The 19,548-nt window shown below is 40.7% G+C and overlaps 2 protein-coding genes, 1 long non-coding RNA gene and 2 other non-coding genes across 26 annotated transcripts; 2 read left to right on the forward strand and 3 right to left on the reverse strand.

Annotated features, from left to right (window-relative positions):
- Positions 1-512: 512 nt before the first annotated feature.
- LOC125551250 (proline-rich receptor-like protein kinase PERK9) lies at positions 513-5,476 on the forward strand. 22 transcript variants are annotated; one of them, XM_048714423.1, is made up of 7 exons: positions 513-1,594; positions 2,164-2,265; positions 2,384-2,515; positions 3,025-3,183; positions 4,078-4,276; positions 4,398-4,545; positions 5,011-5,476. In XM_048714423.1, exons 1-4 carry the CDS (start codon positions 882-884, stop codon positions 3,050-3,052), a joined length of 975 nt encoding a protein of 324 aa, XP_048570380.1. In that variant the 5' UTR covers positions 513-881; the 3' UTR covers positions 3,053-3,183; positions 4,078-4,276; positions 4,398-4,545; positions 5,011-5,476. The 22 variants fall into 22 exon arrangements, 16 of the variants coding, with proteins under 16 accessions (XP_048570380.1, XP_048570376.1, XP_048570377.1 ...); XM_048714419.1 differs by having other exon boundaries at positions 2,164-2,260; positions 2,367-2,515; XM_048714420.1 differs by having other exon boundaries at positions 2,164-2,260; positions 2,367-2,515; positions 4,113-4,276.
- A 5,508-nt stretch (positions 5,477-10,984) lies between these two features.
- Positions 10,985-13,335, reverse strand: LOC125551253. The gene is made up of 2 exons (XR_007302328.1): positions 12,152-13,335; positions 10,985-11,816 (listed from the first exon to the last, which is right to left on the reverse strand). It is a non-coding gene; the product is annotated as an uncharacterized LOC125551253 (long non-coding RNA).
- A 793-nt stretch (positions 13,336-14,128) lies between these two features.
- TRNAW-CCA lies at positions 14,129-14,202 on the reverse strand. Its single transcript has one exon. It is a non-coding gene; the product is annotated as a tRNA-Trp (tRNA).
- A 139-nt stretch (positions 14,203-14,341) lies between these two features.
- TRNAP-UGG lies at positions 14,342-14,415 on the reverse strand. The gene has a single exon. It is a non-coding gene; the product is annotated as a tRNA-Pro (tRNA).
- Positions 14,416-16,755: 2,340 nt separating this feature from the next.
- Positions 16,756-18,348, forward strand: LOC125554677 (vegetative cell wall protein gp1-like). Its single transcript, XM_048718159.1, has 3 exons — positions 16,756-16,767; positions 16,873-17,396; positions 17,866-18,348. The coding sequence occupies exons 1-3, from the start codon at positions 16,756-16,758 to the stop codon at positions 17,927-17,929; spliced, it is 600 nt and encodes a 199-aa protein (XP_048574116.1). The 3' UTR covers positions 17,930-18,348.
- The last annotated feature ends 1,200 nt before the right edge of the window (positions 18,349-19,548 follow it).

The following is a 19,548-nucleotide window of genomic DNA, read 5'->3' on the forward strand; positions in this document are numbered from 1 at the left end:
TCTGACACGGAAAAAACACAACGTAGAATCTAACACAGAAGTGACTCACATACAGGGGAGCACATGAGATCAATGGGCTACAGGTGACAGAGAAGACATCGAGCATTGGCTGTAGAAGCCCCATGCTTCCATTGGCGAGGTGGTTGTGGTCGGAGGATGGGTCCGGCAACCCCCGCACTCAGGATCCAAGGCCCGGTGTGGGGCATGGCTAGGCGCCAGCCTCAGAGCTCACACAGCGTCCTGATGCGTTGCAGCGGGCAGCACAAGGAAGCACATCACCATGGTCGTCCTGCTGTTGTGGAACTTCCCATATTGCTGTAGTAGGACTTCACCATGGCGGGGGCTCGAAGGAGCGACGAGGAGAGGAGGCAGCGGGCCAAAGGCCGTCGTCTCGAGCAGCTCCAGTCATGGCCACAAGGGCGGTGGTCGCCAGATGCCCACAGCCAAGAAACCGTCCCGCGTTGGGCTGGCCACATCCGCGTCGCATGGTGGCAGAGGCGAGATCCATCTCACGACGACGCGCGGGATTGCAGGGGGTCGAGGCATGCAGGCTCAGTTTGGGCGGCGTGCGGATCTCGTCCGGTTGGGGCGGCGTGCAGAGGGAGCTGCGGCGCACTAGAGAAGGCGGCCGATGGTGCGGCGGCGGGGAGGTCGGCCGGCGATGCGTTGGGCAACAAGTGGGGAACCGCGTCTCGGCGGCTAGATCCACACGCGTGGGTTGCAGGCGGCGGCGGCGGGTGGGGGAGGCGGGTCGCCGGTGGGTGGGTAGTGGGGATCGATGTGCGGGAGGTGGGGGACAGACGACATTTTTTATTGTTCGGTCGAGTTCCTACATAGGGAGTTATCAGATCATATGATTAGAATAATATTGTCCTATATATATGAAACAAAAACACACCCATTCCTCCCGAGCCTCCCTCCCAGCACGCCGACCGCCTCCCTCCACGCCGCGCCGGTTGCCTCCCTCCCAGCGCGCCGGACGCCTCCCTCCACGCCGCGTCGGCAGCCTCCCTCCCCGCCGCCTCCCTCCACCCCTACGCCGCCGTCCTCCCTCCACCCCAGCGCCGCCGTCCTCCCCTCGTCGGCCTCCCCGCCGCCGGGATCCACCCCTTCCCCGCGTGCCTCCTCGCCGCCGGGCGCCGCCCCCTCCAGCGTGCACCTCCTCGCCGCCGGGCGCCGCCCCTCCTAAGCGCACCTCCTCGCCGCCAGGTGCCGCCCCTCCTGAGCGCGCCTCCTCGCCGCCGGGTGCCACCCCTCCTCCGCGATCCTTCTGGCCGCCGAGTGTCGCCCCTCCTCCGCGATCCTTCTCGCCGCTGGGTGCCACCCCCTTCTCTCCGCCGGACGCCGACCCCTCCCTACCGTCGGGCGTCCGCCGTTGGGAACTAGCGCCCAGCACCATTGTCTCGATGTGCCGTCATGTTGTTTCGCACGGGAGGTATTGGCCTCCTTCACCCGCCGGATTCGACCATCCCCTTTTGTTCACCTCCGCCACCCGAGGCCGTTCACCACCGCCACCAGTTCCTGTTCAACACCGCCCCCACAATCTCGCGTGTCAAGGACGCCCCTGTCTACCCCACGTGAAGCTTCAACAGAGGTCCGGTTCAGAACTTTAAATACCTCTCTCTTTTGTTTGTGTACATGTCTAAGAGGGAACTGGAAAAATGGAATTCAACATCACTGGTTTACTTAGGGGACGAATTCTGATTTTCTAGCAGTTCTAGTACATATGTTAGAAGAATTCTGAGTTGTATTGTTCTAATCTGCTGTCGTCGCAAGCTGCTATGATGTGTTGTCACCATTTATAATCTGTTAATGACCGGTATGTTCTTGTTGTCAGTTCATGCGTGTCCTTGTTGTCAGGTCATGTTCATCTTTTATAATCAGTTCATGTACATGTGTGTTTGTAATCACGGTGTGTTCTAATAACTTCTTTCAGAAACCACTTTGTAGCTCTGTTCAGCTATGGTTTCTCCGTTCCCAGAAAGCTAAACATCAGTTCTTCTAATTTGTAAAGAAAATGTAGTTTTTCATATTAACATAAGAACACAATTTGTAAAGAACACGACTTCTTTGATGTAGTGCCATTCAAATTCTTATTTTAGTTTTTTTCATTTTCTTATTTAAGTTCAGTTTAAAATCTAATCTTAGTTCAGTTCAAGACAGATTATCATCTATCCAATACAGAAGGAAAATAGAGTTGGGAGTGAACGACCTTGAGCTTGTCCAGCCCACCTTCGTTGTGCTTCTCCACTGTGTTCATGTGCGGTATTGCAAGCATTCCTGTGTCGCGTGCATGCTTTGGACTATGTGTTTTCTATTGTTATGTAGTATCTCCAGATTTTCTAAACTAACTGGCTCAATGATAGAATTGTGTATCGCACAGTACATGTATTACTACTGGGAATGTTCAGAAATCAGAACTCAAAGAAGTATTGACAGCACAATTACTGTATATTCGAGGAGTCGGGTTTTGCTCCTGCATCACCTCGTCTCCTCCGTTCAACAAAAGCCTCAGATAAGTTCACACTACGGTTTCGCTCTTTCATATAATTCTTGAGTCCAGACTCCTTCGGTTTTTGTTCCATAGAAATTAAAGAAACCTGTAGAAGTTTGGGGTATAAAATTCTTTAAGTTTGAAACCCGGAAACCAGTAAGTTCAGACAAAATTAAAACTATCAAAGAACATGAGAGTTTTTGTCAAAGAACCGAGGCTTCCCCATGCTAGTACAAACTTTTTAAATGTGTGGATTTTGTCAAAGCAAAAACTGAATGGGTGGCAAGATGAAGGTAGTTGTTATTAAAAGTTTCTTTTCGAACTTTTCCTCTTAATATACATGAACTTGATTATCTTTTTAACCGGTTAAATATACAGGGTTGGCAAGACGACTATAGTTATAGCAAAAAAGTACATTTTTCTTTAAAAAGTTTCTCTTTGAACTTCTCCAATTAATATACATGAACTCAATCATATTTTTAACATGTACTCACATGAGTTCATTGGATTTGTGTGTATACTTGTAACACAATCAGTTCAGATCTCGAGAGATCGTAAGTTTAGTCGGCCTTGGCATCATGAATGGGTTCAGTTCGATCTCGCACAGTGGGCAGGTCCCCGATGTTGTGTCCGACGGTTCTACTCGCATGAGTGGACGTCAGATCGTGCAAGTGGGAAGGAACCCGATGGTAAGAACTTGTTCTATTACTGTTGCTATCAAGTTGTTTGTTGATATCCTTATAAGAAATGAAATATCCTTTTTGATATTTCTTTGTTGCCAAATAAAAAGTTAATATTTATGGACATGTGCAGTATAAACATTTGTTATGGAGTAGTACACGTTTTAAAACTTTTATATAATTGCAAAAAAAAAGTAATTCTCATTCCCAAAAACCTACAAAAAAAACATCTACTTATGGTGATAGTTTTGGTTCTAGTCCTTATGGCCTGGTTCAAGTAACTATGTCGCCCCCGCGTTTTGGTTTCTTGTTATCTCTCCTGAATGCTTTTGAAGATCTTCAATTGTTTTTACTTCATCTTTTGAATGCTTTTCATTACATCTACTTACCAATCGTAAGTCCAGTTTCCTTTGTGTTTCCATGTTATTTCTATAGCACAACAGGTGTGTGTGGTTATATTAATGAGCACATGTAACAAAGTTTATTTTGTAGGTTCAGAGAAGCAACGAGGTAAAAGCAAAACACTAAAACCATGCAATTCTTGTAAAGATATCCGATAGTTCAACAATAAAATTATATAAGTTTAGTCTCAAGTGGAGAGAAGTTCCTAGTAGAAAACAAAAGTTCTTGTAAAAAGATGGGACTTCCCCCAAGAAAATAGCTTTTTGTACTAAAACCATGCAATTCTTGTAAAGATCTCTAAAAGTTCTATCGCCTATGAGGAGGTCCCGCTAGTTGGCCATCCTCCCCAAGGTCAAGTACGCGGACGCTTGCGAGGAGGAATCCATCTCTCTCTTGTTGCTCCCATGCTTTATTTGTACTAAGCTTTTGCGAAGATGCTTAAATGCACCTGTTTCTTATAATCTTTACATACACACTCTTTCTATTTTGTCCCTTGTGTAGCCACTTTGCCTTTTGATGCATAAATGCACCTTCAGTGCATGTTCTTCGGTGCGCCAAGTATTGCCGGCAACGATGCCTGCTTACGTCTTCCTCGTGTGATTCGCCAAGGTTGCGTCATCCTGAGATAAGAAGAACGACAAGGAGGTAAAAGGAACACTAGACTTTTACAAATTCTTCAGATAAGAAGAACAACAAGGAGGTAAAAGGAACACTAGACTTTTACAAAATGGCCAATGGCAAGTATGTATTTGCCATTTTGCCAAAGCAGTGAGTCTATGTTCTAATGTTTCTCGCATCTTCTCTTGGATGTATTTGTTTAGATGGAGATCACGATCTTTTTTTTCGTGGAGCTGGCGCTGCTGCAGTACGACCTAGTCCAGTCTAAGCCCTCCATGGTTGTTGCTGCTTTTTTCGCAACCATTCTCGCCCTGAAGAAGACCCCTCTGTGGACTGACAATCTAAATTATAGTATGTGCTCTTTATTTATAATTGAATTTCAAAAATATCATTGGCAGGGCTACAGAAATGATTATATTCGTTATAGCAAAAAAAGTGCAGAAACTTTACAACAAAATTATTGGTACACATAAACAAATTGGATTTATGTGTTATTGGTACTTAAGAACAAAAAGTTCAGATTTCAAACTTTCAATAGTTCAGTACTCCCTCCGTAAACTAATATAAGAGCATTTAGATCACTATTAGTTTACAGAGGGAGTACATAGAAAGGAACATAAGTCCACCCTACAAAAAACCCAGTAAATGCATTTCTGTTATGGTCTAAATTTCTTTTAGTCTGTCTCTTTTAGTCTCTAACAGAGAACTTCCGTTGATATTGTAATAATTGGTAGTTTTTTATCTTTAGCTCATCAAGTGTTAAGACTTTAGTGAAGTAAAATGTTTATGAGCTTTGGCCATTTTGGTTATTTTCAGGATTTTTCTGATCGGGGAAGGTGTGGAGCTTGCCTAATTGCTTGCCTGCTATGCATGTGTTGATGATGCTGCTTCTCGGAGCCCTAAATTTAGGATCAGTACCACGTCCACAACCAGGCAGTCGGCCTTTGCATCACGAACTGGTGCAGTTTGATCTTGCGCAAATGTCCGTGATGATACCAGCAAAAATATCTCTTGTGCACTTATTTATTCGCCTGAATATTTGGTTTGATTCTCAGCTGCGAGATGGCAGACGCCGACATCGCTAAATCCGTCTACAAACCGGTGGTTGGCTGCTCCCAGCGATAAATGTGGTCGGGTTCAGCAGCTAGCTCTTTTCTCGAGCAACCATTTGGAGAACTTTATTATGTTCTTGTGGTAGTGATTGATTTTAGGATCAGTAAAGTTGATGTTGGTAGCTAGCTTGCGTATGGAACCTGCAAATTCAATATTGGCATTAGATTCAGTTCTTATTCGGGTAAAAATTTATTTTAGTTCAGCTACAGAAACCATGCAGGTTCAGTGATGATGATACCATAAGTTCGGACAAGAAAACAAATAAGAATTAAAACAAAAAACTTTAAATTCTATATTGGCATTAGATTCAGTTCTTGTACAAATGTCCCAGTGTTCACATTTATTCGGGTAAAAATTGATTTTAGTTCAGCTACAGAAACCATGCAGGTTCAGTGATGATGATACCATAAGTTCGGACAAGAAAACAAATAAGAATTAAAACAAAAAACTTTAAATTCTATAAGTTCAAGTGCTCATCCACACGGTAATTCAAGATGGTAAAAGTTAAGTTGCAAAACAAGAGAAGTCTAGAACATCGTTGCAAAAGAAATTTGTCTTCCAAAAAAATTAAGAAACACATAAAAACATTTTTCTTAGAAAAAATAGCATTCAGTTGCGAAGGTGCTAGCTAGCCTCTGCTTCCATTTTTCTTTAAAAGCTTTCGTAACCCATTAGCCACTCAGAAGATGACTTTGCTTCCAATTAGCCACTGAAAGTTGTGGCCATTTAATGAAAAATATTTTCTATAGAACCAGTTTCTAAAGTCGTCGCCGCATGGACGCGTCCAACTCCAACGGCATGGCTTATGCTTCAGTGGAAAATGGTGAAACCTGCTGGAGGAGTCACAGGGTTGAGGACCTCCTTCTGAACAGTATAACTTCTTGTTTTGTGGCCGGTCGCTCAAGAAGCTAAGTGTAGGCTGTAGTAAGTACATGAGTACTAATATTAGGATATGTGTGGTCCCAGTAAGTACATGAGTACTCTACTAATGGAAAGGTTCACGAATGTCCATGAATAGGTAAACATGAATGGACAAAAATTGTAATGGAGATGTTCTATTATTAGTAGCATATAAGTACAAAAAAAGTTGAACACGACGTCAAGTCTGGAAAAAAATCTCAAACAAAAAAACCATGAAAATTCAAAATGGTAAAAGTTCAAGTGGTAAAATGAAAGAAGTCCAGCATATCATTGCAAAACAATGTTGAGTTCAAAAGAAAACACAAAACATTTTCCTTTTATTAAAAAAATCATTCAGTTTAATTGTATAAACTATGCAAGTTCGGGCATGATGATACCATTGAGAAGTTACGAGAAAAATTATACCAAAAATACAGAGTAAAGTCTAGTATGTGAAAACACGCTCAGTACAAAACCATGCAGACATCCATTCAAGTACTCTTTTTCGGAACCATTCAAAATTACTGTGAAAAAATAGCTCAGTACAAACACACAAATAGATCAGTACGAATACTCAGTTTTTCGACCGTAAAGACAACGTGATGGGTCTCACCATATTAAGAATTACTCTTTAACGGTTGCGGATTTGAGAAAATATTCAACATGACTAAATTTCGCATTTTCGATATCTTTCCAACGGTATATTATTTGCCCCATTTCGACAAACTTTAAAAAAATCACGTTCGAAATCAAATTTGATTGTATTCGAATTCGAGTTTAAACCGTAAGGAATTAGAAAAACATTTCTATACAAAAAAGTTGCGCATTTTCCATAGCTTTCCAGCGACGTATCATTTGCGTCAATCCAACAAACCATTTGCAAAAAAAGCAAAAATATGTTTCGCCTAGAATTTCACCTTTTCAAATTACTTTTAAATTGTATAAAATTTGAAAAAACAATAGATATATGGAAGAAGCGGATTTTCACCAGCTTTCCAATGCCATCTTATTTGCTCAATTCCAACAAACCATTTGAAAATTCAGTCCAAAATACGATTCGCGTTTTCGGTTTTGCAAAAAAAACATTGTTTTCAAAACTGCTCTTAAACCGTGATGGTTTTGCAAAAAAAAATCTGATATATTTGTAATGTAGATGTCAAGAGCTTTCCAACGATATATTACACGCCCCATTTCGATAAAAAGATGATCAGTTTGACGAGATGAAAATCATTAATACAACCGCCTGAAACCATCAGTTCAAGTAGGGTAACAGAATAATATTCTATTACGTGAAACAGAATAGCCCAGATGTATATATGTGTGTATATATATAGGTAAAAATGTGTCTACCATAGCTTGCCACAGAACTTGTTTAGGCTCGCTAAAATTTTAACGGTTTAAAAGTTATAAAAAAAATATGAAATAAATATGGAGCATCGTCTCTCTAATGTAATAAGATGATCCAACGAAGGGATTGTGAAAATATGCAATTATGTGTCTTCGGCAAAAATAACAACCATTTCAACTCACTACCACATAAATATATACTGAACTATTTGTTTTCTTTGTTCAGGACACATGCAGTCGTATTTTTATAATCCATCCGTTGGATCTTGTTATATTATAGATGTGATGTTTCAGTATATTTTTGGGATTTTTGAGAATATTTACACCGTCGAAACCCTTAACTAGTTATGTGGCAAGCTATTGTAGAAAATTCTACTCATATATATATATATACACATAAACACTATTTTGATCACGGGATGAGAATAATATTCTGATCACAACCTGACCTGCCCCGCTAGTAGTACGTTGAACTTCCCTGTGAACTAGGTTGAACTTCCGTCAACATTAACCAAATGGGGCTTGCGATATACCGTCGGAAAGCTATGGACACCAGTATCATGACCCAACTTAAATTTTTGGCAAAATGCAAGCGGTTTAAGAGCAGTTTTGAAAACCGTTTTTTCTTCACACAAAAAACGTGAATCATATTTTCGATCGCATTTCAAAACCGTTTATCGGAATGAGGCATATAATATGGCGTTGGAAAGCTTCTGCAAAACCGCTCCTTCCACAATTGAAAGTTTTCTCTAATTCCCTATGGTTAAAGAGTGATTTGAAAAAACGTAAAATTTCACAAAACGAACACCCGAGTCCGTATTTTCGATGCCATTTCTAAACGGCTAAACCAATTGAGGCAAATAATATGGCGTTGGAAAGCTTATGAAAATGCGCTACTTTTTTATGTTAAATGTTTTTTCTAATATTAAACGGTTTAAAAGTAATTTAGAAAACGGTACAAGACCTACCAAGTTCGTATTTTCGAGCTTGTTTTTTTATCGTGCGCCCGAATGCAGCAAATGATATGGCGTTGGAAAGCTTGAACAAATGCGAAACTTTTTTGTATGTATTGTTTCTCCCAATTCCTTACGGTTTTAAGTCAGTTTTGAAAATGGATAAAAACGTATTTTCCCCGTAATTTCTACAAACTTTATCGGAATGAGGCATATAATATACCGCTGAAAAGCTACGCAAAATGCGAAACTTTTTCATGTTGATGGTTTTCTCTGATTCCTAGCCGTTTTCATGTAATTTCAAAAACGGCGAGATCATTTGTTCTGCCTTTATCGCGAAACAGATTTTTCAAAAATGCACCGCGTGAAGAACCTGAACTTCTCGTCGCGTGTACCTGAACTTCACTCTGCTTTTCACGTGCTTTTTTTGCTCGTAGATCTTCATCCACTACTTGTAGCTCTCCATCCACTCATCAAAATTTAGCAAGTGATATACCGGTGGAAAGCTGATGTAAACATGCAACTTTCCCGTGTTGATCGTTTTTTCGTACTCGCGACGATTTTAAAAGTTTTTCATCTCAAATTCATTCACTATAGTAGTCGAACTTCCTGCTATTTTCACATTGAACTTCTGTGGCATATCTTCGTTTGTAATTTTCTTATCCATTTCGTTAGTGTTACACAAATGATATTCTTGTTGTACAAACCTCTCACAATATTTTTTTTAACTTTCTCCGACCGAGGACTTTAACTTACACAAATGATTTTCCTGCTGTTTTGAAATAAATTAGAAAATGACGAGATCATGATTTCTGCCTTCATCGCAAATGGAAATGCATTATGTGAAGTAGATGAACTTCTCGGGCATGTCTGTTTGAACTTCACTTTATTTTTTACGTGCTGTTTTTTGCACTTCGTGAAGTAGTTGAACTTCTGGGGCAAGTCTGTCTGAACTTCACTCTGTTTCACTTTATTGTATTTTTCTTATATGAAATACGCACCATGTAGTACGTGAACTTCTGGCTGTTATCACTTTGAACTTCTCTCTGGTTTGAGATAATTATTCTAAAACACAAAAATAACATTTTTTATGTATTTTGGACATCTAAATACACGGTGAACCTCTCTCACAAGATTTTTTTAACTTTTCCTCGCCGAGTACTTGAATGTCTAGCAACCATTTTTCCGTTTATGAGTTGTTTTTAAAAGTGCAAAAAATGGCGTTGTGTTTTTTATTTTTTGAATAGGTAAATCCTAGGTTTTAATAAACTCCAAACTTCTCTGTTATTTCAATTTGAACTTCACCTTTTCATATTTTTGAGTAAAGAATTGTATTCAATTTTTATACAGAAAAATCAAACATGGAAATATGAGGTGAACCTTTCTCGCAAGAATTTTTGAACTTCCCTGGATAGAGCACTTGAACTTCTTTCAACAAACTTTTTATGCTTTTATTTTTCTATATTTTTATTCTCACCTGAAATGCATTCCTTGCAGTACTTGAACTTCTCGCTGTTTTCACTATGAACTTTTATCACATTTATGTGTATATGTCGAATTACACACAATTGAAGGTCGAACGTCATTTTTTGCCATTTTAAAACATGTAATTAGAGGTCGAACGTCCCGCAATATAAATTCTGAACCGTGAGGTGCACATGTACTTCTTGCAACTAGTCTGAGTTTTTTATATACTTTGAACTTCTATGTTATTTTAAATTAAACTTCTTAGTCTTATTTCTTTGCAAAAATATGTTTTTGAATAAGCATCAAACATTTTTTAAAATTGAACCTCACACTTTTATTTTCCCTAGAAATGGAAAGAATTTTAGATTTTCCATATACATTGATATTTTATTTCTTGATTTAAATTTAACTTCATGATTTTATTTCTTTGGTAGCAAGGAAATATATTTTTTATAAATACCGAACTGCTTTATTTTTGTAGATTGGACTTCTTGGTTTCCTAGTTTTATAATAAGTATTAAACCGGTTTTGTTATTTAAATTTGAACTTCGAAAGTTTTTTTCTTTAGAAATGGTGAAAATCCTTTTTATGAATTTTGAACTGTTCTATTTTAAGATTTTGAAATACTACGTTATTTTATTTTAAACTTCTTGTTTTCATTCTTTAATAAGCAGGAAATTTTGAATTTTGTATAAACATCGTACTACTCCATTTTTTCAACCGAACTTCTAGGGTTTTATCTAACGGAGAATATCCCGTCTTTATTTAAAAAAATGAGATGCTTTTTTCATTCTACCTTCTTGGGTTTCTAATAAACTTTGAACTTCTTTGTCTTCTAAATTTGAACCCCAAGGTTTTTTCTTGAAACGGGGAAATCCTTCTTTTTATAGTTTTTGAAACGATCATTTTTTAATTCGAAATTCTAGGTTTTTCACTCGTGTGCCCACATTTTCTAGAGAGAGAATAAAGTATGCGTACATTTTTATGAAGTAAATAGCAAGAGAGAAAAATATAAGGAGTATAACTGTAGGCCAACACACGTCCAGCAATCCTACAAGCGCACACACACGCACACACATGTCCTGTAACCACATAGGAGTATAACTGTAGTACAACTTGGCATGCATCTATAGTAGAATTTTCATGGTCGCGGACATACAACTGTAGTAGAACTTAGCGTATAGCCGTAATAGAACTTCACCACCACCGGCGACTTGCTACTGCAGAAGCAGTCAGCAGAAGGAGGGCTGACTCGGCAACAGAAGGCTTGCGCGTGCGGATTCAGATTGCTTGCGCTGGATACTAAACAAAAGAATTCTGCCAGCGACCGCGTTGGTCCAGCGACGCGAGGTGAGTGGCATCGCGAAGGGAGTCAGAGGAGCCAATCAACACCTGCCAGTTCAGATCAATAATTTTTTGTCAGTTCAAAATTAAGAGTAGATAAGCAGCAAGATTAGCATATTTTCCCTTTTTTTGTTTGTAGAAGATGTACATTGGTGCTGCTGTTTGAAAACGACCTCTGCTGCTGTGTGAAGACTAACACATCTGGTTGAGTATTCTACAAACCTGTCCATCCGCTTCAATAATTCATGGCATTGACCATACAAATTCAGAGTGCATTCAATAGTAGGAATGACATGACACCATCAACTATCGACTAAATCTAACATCCTACCATCAAATTATGAACAAGTGAGGTCGTGATGTAAAACATTGTTGATCTAGAATTATTTTTTCACCTGCTAGTAGCTTTTGCCTGCAGCTGCTCGTTGATGCTTGCTTGCCCGCCAAAACCAGCACCCACGTGCCAAGAAATATTGCTGCTGCCGGCCAAATCGTCAACTGCACAGGCATGTGGCACAAAGGTGTTGGTTTTCCTAAAAAGAGATACAGTGAACGGTCTATACATAGAGGCTCAAAAAGGAATGTACTGAGGAAATATTGTTGAACAATTTGATTGATTACTTCACTACAAATGTTCATCTACAAAAAAAGAAGGATCGATGACTGAGAATTGCTAATCATGGAGCTTTGTTATTGCATTTGTATTCTCACTTATGGCTCTGACATTGCTGTCAATCAATCAACCACACATTTATGCTAGCAGTTTAAACACCTAACACATGGATTTCCTCCTTGTATGTAGCAGTGGCAGGAGCAGACTCCACGTTTCTTACCAGATTCCTCAAGGGGCGCTCCAAAAAGCGTTGAGATGGCGATGTTCGCAACTGTGAACCTCCCTCGGCTCCATTCCTCGTTGATGCCATCTTCTTCTCAAACTTGAAGCCTGAAAAATGCTTCATATTTCACCGATGTACATGCCTTACAGTCCACATGCCTCCTCCGAGGTCTCTGACTTCTTTGGTTACACAGAAAGTGCATGCATGTTGTAGGCATGAAGCAAGCAAGTAAGTAAGCAAAGCTCTCTATTATGAAGATGACGAAGCTTTGCATTTGTTGGGCCTTAGCCACGAAATTGCTTTTGTTCATGGTAGTTCAGGCTTTTCCTAGTGAGCAACCTAGTTGCCTGAACTTCTGAAGAACAAAAACAAGTACGGTGTCAAGTTAGATTTTCTGAGTAGCTAGTTCCTCAAAATTGTCAGCTGAAGGTCGGTGCCTCCTCCAGCTGTAGGTTGACGTCTCCTACAGCTGAAGGTCATGGCCTCCTCCAGCTGCAGGTCGGGGCCAATCCATGCATGGGTTGGTAGTCAACCATTTGGCTTGCTAGACTGAATGTATTCCTTTTGGACTTGTCGTGGCTGGAGGATGGAGGAGCTGGATCGAGGCATCACTCGTCAGCGTGTACGCAACCAGGACGATAAATGACATGGGCCGCCATCGCGCACACGACCTTGGGCAGCAGGGGAGCCAGAGGTAGACAAAGGCCAACGTGTCGTGGAGGCGGTCGGATAGGAAGGCTACAGCAGCAGGTGGAGGATGGCCGCGGCGGTCGCTTGCTGTGGTAGGAGGCCGGTGGCTGCAGGTGGAAGAAGGTGGAGGTGGCCGGCGCCGTCGTCGAAGCAGGTGGAGGAAGGTAGCAGGAGGCGCGTCGGGGCCGGAAGGGCGGCGGCGGGAGGCGCGTCGGGGGTCGGCGGATGGAGGCGCTTCGGGGCCAGGGTGGGCGGAGCAGTGGCGAAGCGCGTCGTGGCCAGGGTGAGCGGCGGCGGGGGCGCACCGGGGCCGAGGAAGCAACGACGGGAAGCACGCCGGGGCCGTGGGGCTAGCGGCGGGAGGCGCGCCGGAGCCAGGGAGGCGGCTGCAGGAGGTTGGCCGGGGAGGATCGTGGGAGGACGCGGGGGGAGTGGATAAGGTGGCCGCCGAGGGAATTTTTTTCTTTTACGGGAAGTTCGGGTGGGCTGGCTTTTTCAGATCCAGGAACATCTCCGCGCCCTCTTATATGCCCGATCGTGATCCGAATAGTTATTCTGATTTTGAGATTAGAATAGTGTAAAATAACTTGGGCATCTAGGTGCCTGGGCACCTAATTCGGATCCAAACCACTCATGCATTTTCTACTTAGAAATAATTACTACTATCCTTTTCAAAAATTTATTTTCCTTTTCTGCGTGATGCACATGTATCCTTCATGGCCATTGATTGTAGATTGATTCCCACATGATTTATTCTAGGTATTATAACCTATACCTACAAATGTATATACCCTATGATTTATTCTAGGTATTTTTAGATACCTACAAACATATGCATGGTCGAAAGCCTTAACTAGTTATGTGCCAAGCAATTGTAGGAAATTCTACTCGTATATATATATTTTTTACCTAAGTAGGAAATGCATTAGCAGGTTGGATCCGAACTAGGTGCCCAAGATATTTTACCTATATATATATATAGAGAGAGAGAGAGAGTACTATTTAGGGATAGATCGTACCTCTTTTTTTTGTCCCCTCGAACAAATCGAAATGATTGAAGTTTTTCTATTTGAAATCGCCTTAGGCCTAATTCCTATTACTTTAGCGGGATTATTCGTGACTGCGTGTTTGCAATACAGGCGTGGGGATCAGTTGGATCTTTGATTGAGTCATTTTTTTTTGATTGACCTCCTCCAGACCAGAGAGGAGGTCAAATTGAAATTGGAGTTACAATTCAATTTTGTTAAGTTATTTTACTCTGCTTTGACATAAAATAGATGGAATTACGCTCTGTAGGACTTGAACCTACGACATCGGGTTTTGGAGACCCGCGTTTTACCGAACTGAACTAAGAGCGCTTTCATTCATTCAAAAAGAAAATCTTTTTCTGTTCCTAATGTATCTCACGTACATATAGTCTCCACAAATTCAAGTTATACCCACTTTACTTTAATTGATCTCGTCGCTACTGCCTATAAAGAAGAAAGAAGTAATAGGTAGGGATGACAGGATTTGAACCTGTGACATTTTGTATCCAAAACAAACGCGCTACCAAGCTGCGCTACATCCCTTTTCCAAATTAAATTGTTGTACAATGTCATTGTACACAATTCCTGTCTTCTTTTCCACATCATAATTTTCTTCTTCTTTCTTTCTCTATCTATATATAGAACCCTCATGTCATTTCTTCTTTTTGGTCTCATATAATTAAGGAATTATATACATATAAAATCCAATATAATTTCGCCTATAAAAGAAGGATTACTTTTCCTTGGTAATATATAGGAAGAAGGGGCCATCTTTTTCTTTTTTAGGGATAGGAAAATTTCGTCGATATGGTTCATTTTATATATAGCATAACAATCTTGGGCAAGAGTTTATGATCATATATGTATTCCAACAAGGAAGGAGGATTTTCAATGCGGGATATAAAAACATATCTCTCTGTAGCACCCGTGCTAAGTACTCTATGGTTTGGTGCTTTAGCAGGTTTATTGATAGAAATTAATCGTTTATTCCCAGATGCTTTGTCATTCCCTTTGTTTTAATTCTAGTTATTGCTATGGGAGGGATAGATTTCTTCGTGATATGACAAAATTTGATCCTTTTCAATCTTTTCTTAGTATCGGAAGGAAAAAGAAAGAAAAGATGGATTGGGTTGAACCTCAGAGTCATTAAAAATTTGGTAAACCCCATTTTTGAAAATAGAAATTCAATTTAAAGGGGTACCCAAGCTAAATAAGGCCTCAGAAATCAGAGCATAGAAAAGGCGGGGCTGGCTAATTAAATGAAAGGATTTCGAACCAAAATCTTTGCTAATTCAACAAGGATTGTATTCTTTAATTATTTCTCTATTTTTTATTACTTAATTAAAGAATAAAAAAATTATTCTAATGAATTTTATTCTTCTTCTTCGGATTCAAAATAGAAGAATAAAAGAATAAGTAGAAGAATTAAGTTAAGTCAATCCAAAAAGAAAAGGAGGTTCATGGCCAAGGGAAAAGATGTTAGAATCAGAGTTATTTTGGAATGCATCAGTTGTGTTCGAAAAGGTGCCAATGAGGAATCGACGGGGATTTCTAGATATAGTACTCAAAAGAATTGCCACAATACACCCGGACAATTAGAATTCAAAATTTTTTGCCGTTATTGTCGCAAGCATATGACTCATCACGAAATAAAGAAATAGGAACATCGTGTGTTTGATCTTTCCAAACAACAGAAAGAGTAAAATAACTTGGGCACCTAGATGCCTGGGCACTTTGCCTACAAACCGTCAGATTACACTAAGATGCGTGCACCTGTATTAGTACTAGAACTAATGGGCTAAACGTTGCCACTTTAATCAGGAAAGAATTATTGCTTGATCTGGACACTTAATGCCCTCATTGGTCCATGCATGGTACGTGTATTTTATTGATGTGTTATTTTTTTACATACCTGGTCACGTACTAATTCATATACCTATAAAAATTCACATACTAATTCATATACCTATAAAAATTCATATACCTCGTCATGTACTAATTTATATACCTATAAAAATCGTATACCTAGTCACGTACTAACTCATAAACCTAGTCACATACTAATTTATATACCTATAAAAATCGTATACCTAGTCACGTGCTAATTCATATACCTATAAAAATTGTATACCTAATCACGTACTAACTTTTTCATATACCTAGTCAATATCTGTCGTATATGTAAATTGTACCATTTCTGGGTATATCTCCAATATCATTTGCGGGTATGTCTCAAAGTAATTTACATGTATTAAAAATGATGTATCATTTTTTGGGTTATGTATCGTTCAAAGTATATCAGTTTTATGTATATCTTCAAAGCATGCATGTATTGAAAAAGGGTATGCGGGTATGATATGTTAGGTCCATGTACGTATGAAAAATCACGCATGGGTATTGGCATGCAACGTACATTCCTAAAACTAAAAGAATTGTGTGTTGGTATATGTACGTACGAAAAAAATCATTTGTAGATATTCAGCATGCATCATATATATTTCTAAAAGTAAAAAATAATTAGGAATGCATTTTATATTATCTGATGGCCTTATTTTGAATAGAAATATTAGTCGCCAGAAGGTGTGACCCGGCCCTAATTTTTTTAACACTACATACCTTGAAAAATAAAACATCAGAATAATGCATAATATGCTTCGTAATTACACATACAAACATTTGCGACAATATTTCGTATTATTGAGTCATATCTGATACCTTAAAAAATCAGAGTGTATATATACCCTTTTTGTTTGGAAAGGAATATACATACCCTATTTTTTTGGAAAGAAATCATTGCAAGGAAAGTAGTAGGATATTGTTTTTGGAAAGTAATAATTGCCTATTAGAGCTGATAGTGCATGCAAACAAAGTTTGGAAAGTCATATGTCGTGGATTGTACATCATGCATAATGAATAACACTTACTATAACGGGCACCTACGTGTCCCATATATATATCCCAGGATTAGAATAGCTATTTGCATCACGGCACGCTATATAGGGCCGAGGAGGTCCTCCCGAACTTGCCCACTATGCACCTCCTGAACGGCCCATTAGAAAATCCACGACCTTCTCTCCCTGCCTCGACCAAAACAGAAAACACGACCGTGACTGGCCTTCCTCCTGCCGCCGCGGCCAGCCTACAACCCGCCGCCGCCACGCCCAGCCTCCACCCGCCGCCGCGTCCTGCCTCCACCCACCGCCGCGCCCTGCCTCCCCCCTGCCGCCGCCGCTCCCTGCCTCCACCTGCACCTTCAACCTCTTCCCCCGACTCCCCCGCAACCTTCCACATTCGGCAGGAGCTCCGGTCGCCGCGCTGCCCCCGCCCCAAGAACCGGCAGCCGCGCCGCCCCCGCCTAGGGATCTTGCTGCCGCACCGCACCCACCCAGGGATCCATGGTGGGCTGCTGGATCTCGTCCCATCCTCTCCGTGGAGCCCTGCTGGAGGCCCTCCTCCTCGACAGGATGTCGTCCACCTAGGGCCAGTGGGAGCAAGCCGACGTGGCTCTCCGATGCTCCGGTGAGGTACTCCCAATTATCTCTACTGCTCTGGTGAGGCCACCCTCCTCTCCCTACAGTAGCCTCAAACTTTCCCTTGTCACAGAAGAAGTTGGGTAATGTGGTGCTGTTGTTTATTGTCTAGGTTGTAGTCCAGAAAAGTTTTGGACAAAAGTTCAAGTGGTTCTACTTCCTGTAATTTAGAGATATTGATGTTGATGATTATGTAAAAAAATTAACAAAAGTTCAAAGTTTGAATGAAAAGGAAAAAAAGAGCTCCATTTTCAGAAGAAAACTGAAAAAGCCATTGTCACAGGGCCGACCATGAAGGTCTGGTGTTGAGAAGGTCAGGTGCATGATGCATCTCCGGCCATCCCCTTCCCACCTTGGCCTTAGACCAAAAGATCAACTTCTTAGTTGATGATGTTGACCTTCATCATAATTTTTTTTGCTCTCTTGTGCGGTGGAAAATTTAATTTTGTTGTTCTATGAGCAGCAACTTGAGACTCCCAAGCTCTGCAGATGTCTCTTGGATGTGGCGTTCTTCTATGTGTAGCTGATGGGAACTCTCTGCTACTGGAACAATGAAATTAACCACGCAGCTAGATCCCAACCTTTTTCTCATCCCATGCGCGTGAGTACATCTGATCGAAGTTTGCCTTGTTGTTTCTCTGAGACGTTCAAGTATAATTGTTTAAAAGGTTCAGTTATGACCGCAACTATGGGTTCAGATATACTCAACGACTAGGCTACCGCTACCTATAGCAGAACCTTGACTTGTTGCACATGGGCTGCACTTCATGTTCACTTCAAAGACAGGATACCATATGTGCAGTGCCTCATGTGTGTATCAGCTAGCTAATGTTTCTGCAAAAAATAGTTTTTGTATATAGCTTGCATGTACAAACATAGATTTAACCCATTTTGGCACTACAAATACATAGTTTTGGTAGTTCTACTTGTACATAGTTCATAAAATTTGTTTGCTTGTCTACTGGTGGCTGTGGCAGATATGATGCTACATGGGAAATTGTGACACACTTTCGCTTGGTGCCGCCACAGGACCAGTGTGCCCTGCCGTCCTCTGCTTTTATCTGTGCGCAGCTATGTGTCTTGCACCGTGGCTTGCCCCTGCTGCTGCTGGGAACAAGTAGAAAATTCTGTTAAAGTTTGTTCATGGCTTCAATTCGGGTGTTAGAAGTTCAGTTCAACCTTGTGCATAACTGTTGTTCTTGACAATCAAATTTGTGCTTGGCTTCGGAGACGTTCCATGAAGTCCCACTACATCTATACGCCATGTTCTTTGGAGATGTTCCATGAAGTTCTACTACTGTTGTGCGACACTGTGGGCTCGTGTGTGCGGGTGCCAGTATGGTGTGCTTGGTTCATGCGTGCCTTGCAAGATGCATGTTTGCCATGCTGGATGCTGGCCAGCTCGCTCTTCATGTGCATCACTGCTGCTCTAACCACAATTGTAAGCAGCTGTTGGTTCTCTCTTCGTGTGTTTATTAAAAAAAAGGAAGACCCCAAGTCAATAAAAGAGCATCATGTCCTAGGGCATGCATGTTGGGTCTGGTGTCTCGTGTGTGTGCGCCCTCACCTTGTGGGAGCTTGTGTTTTGTGCTCCTGTTCCGGTCTGCACGAGGAAGTTTAGCCTTGTCCTTTGTAAAGGTTCAATTTGTATGTATGGGAATGCACATGCAGCACTGTGTTTGCATGAAGGTCACCGAGCACCAGTATGTATATATGTTAACAGTTGGTGTCTAGTGGTTGTTAATTACCACTTTGGCCTCAACATTGCTTCTATGTGTTGTTCTTGACAGAGATCAAAATGCTTGGTATCTAGTGGTTGTTAATTACCACTTTGGCCTCAACATTGCTTCTATGTGTTGTTCTTGACAGAGATCAAAATGCTTCTCTGTAAAATATAAATTAGAAATCCTAGTATATGTGTTCTCTTGAAAAAATATATGGATACACACAAAAAATAGTGGAAGAGAAATACATAGTTTGTGCCGCACAAAGTTCAAAATGTTTGCTTTTGAAAAAAATATACATCTTTGGGGTGCGAATATAAAGAAGCATTTCGAATATAAATTTCTCCGTCACTAAAGATTAAATCGAGAAGTTCATATTAAAAAATAGAGAGGTTTGATGTTATATTGATACGTCTCCAACG

The sequence above is a fragment of the Triticum urartu genome, chromosome 4 (assembly GCF_003073215.2).
Source record: "Triticum urartu cultivar G1812 chromosome 4, Tu2.1, whole genome shotgun sequence".
NCBI classification, from domain to species: domain Eukaryota; kingdom Viridiplantae; phylum Streptophyta; class Magnoliopsida; order Poales; family Poaceae; genus Triticum; species Triticum urartu.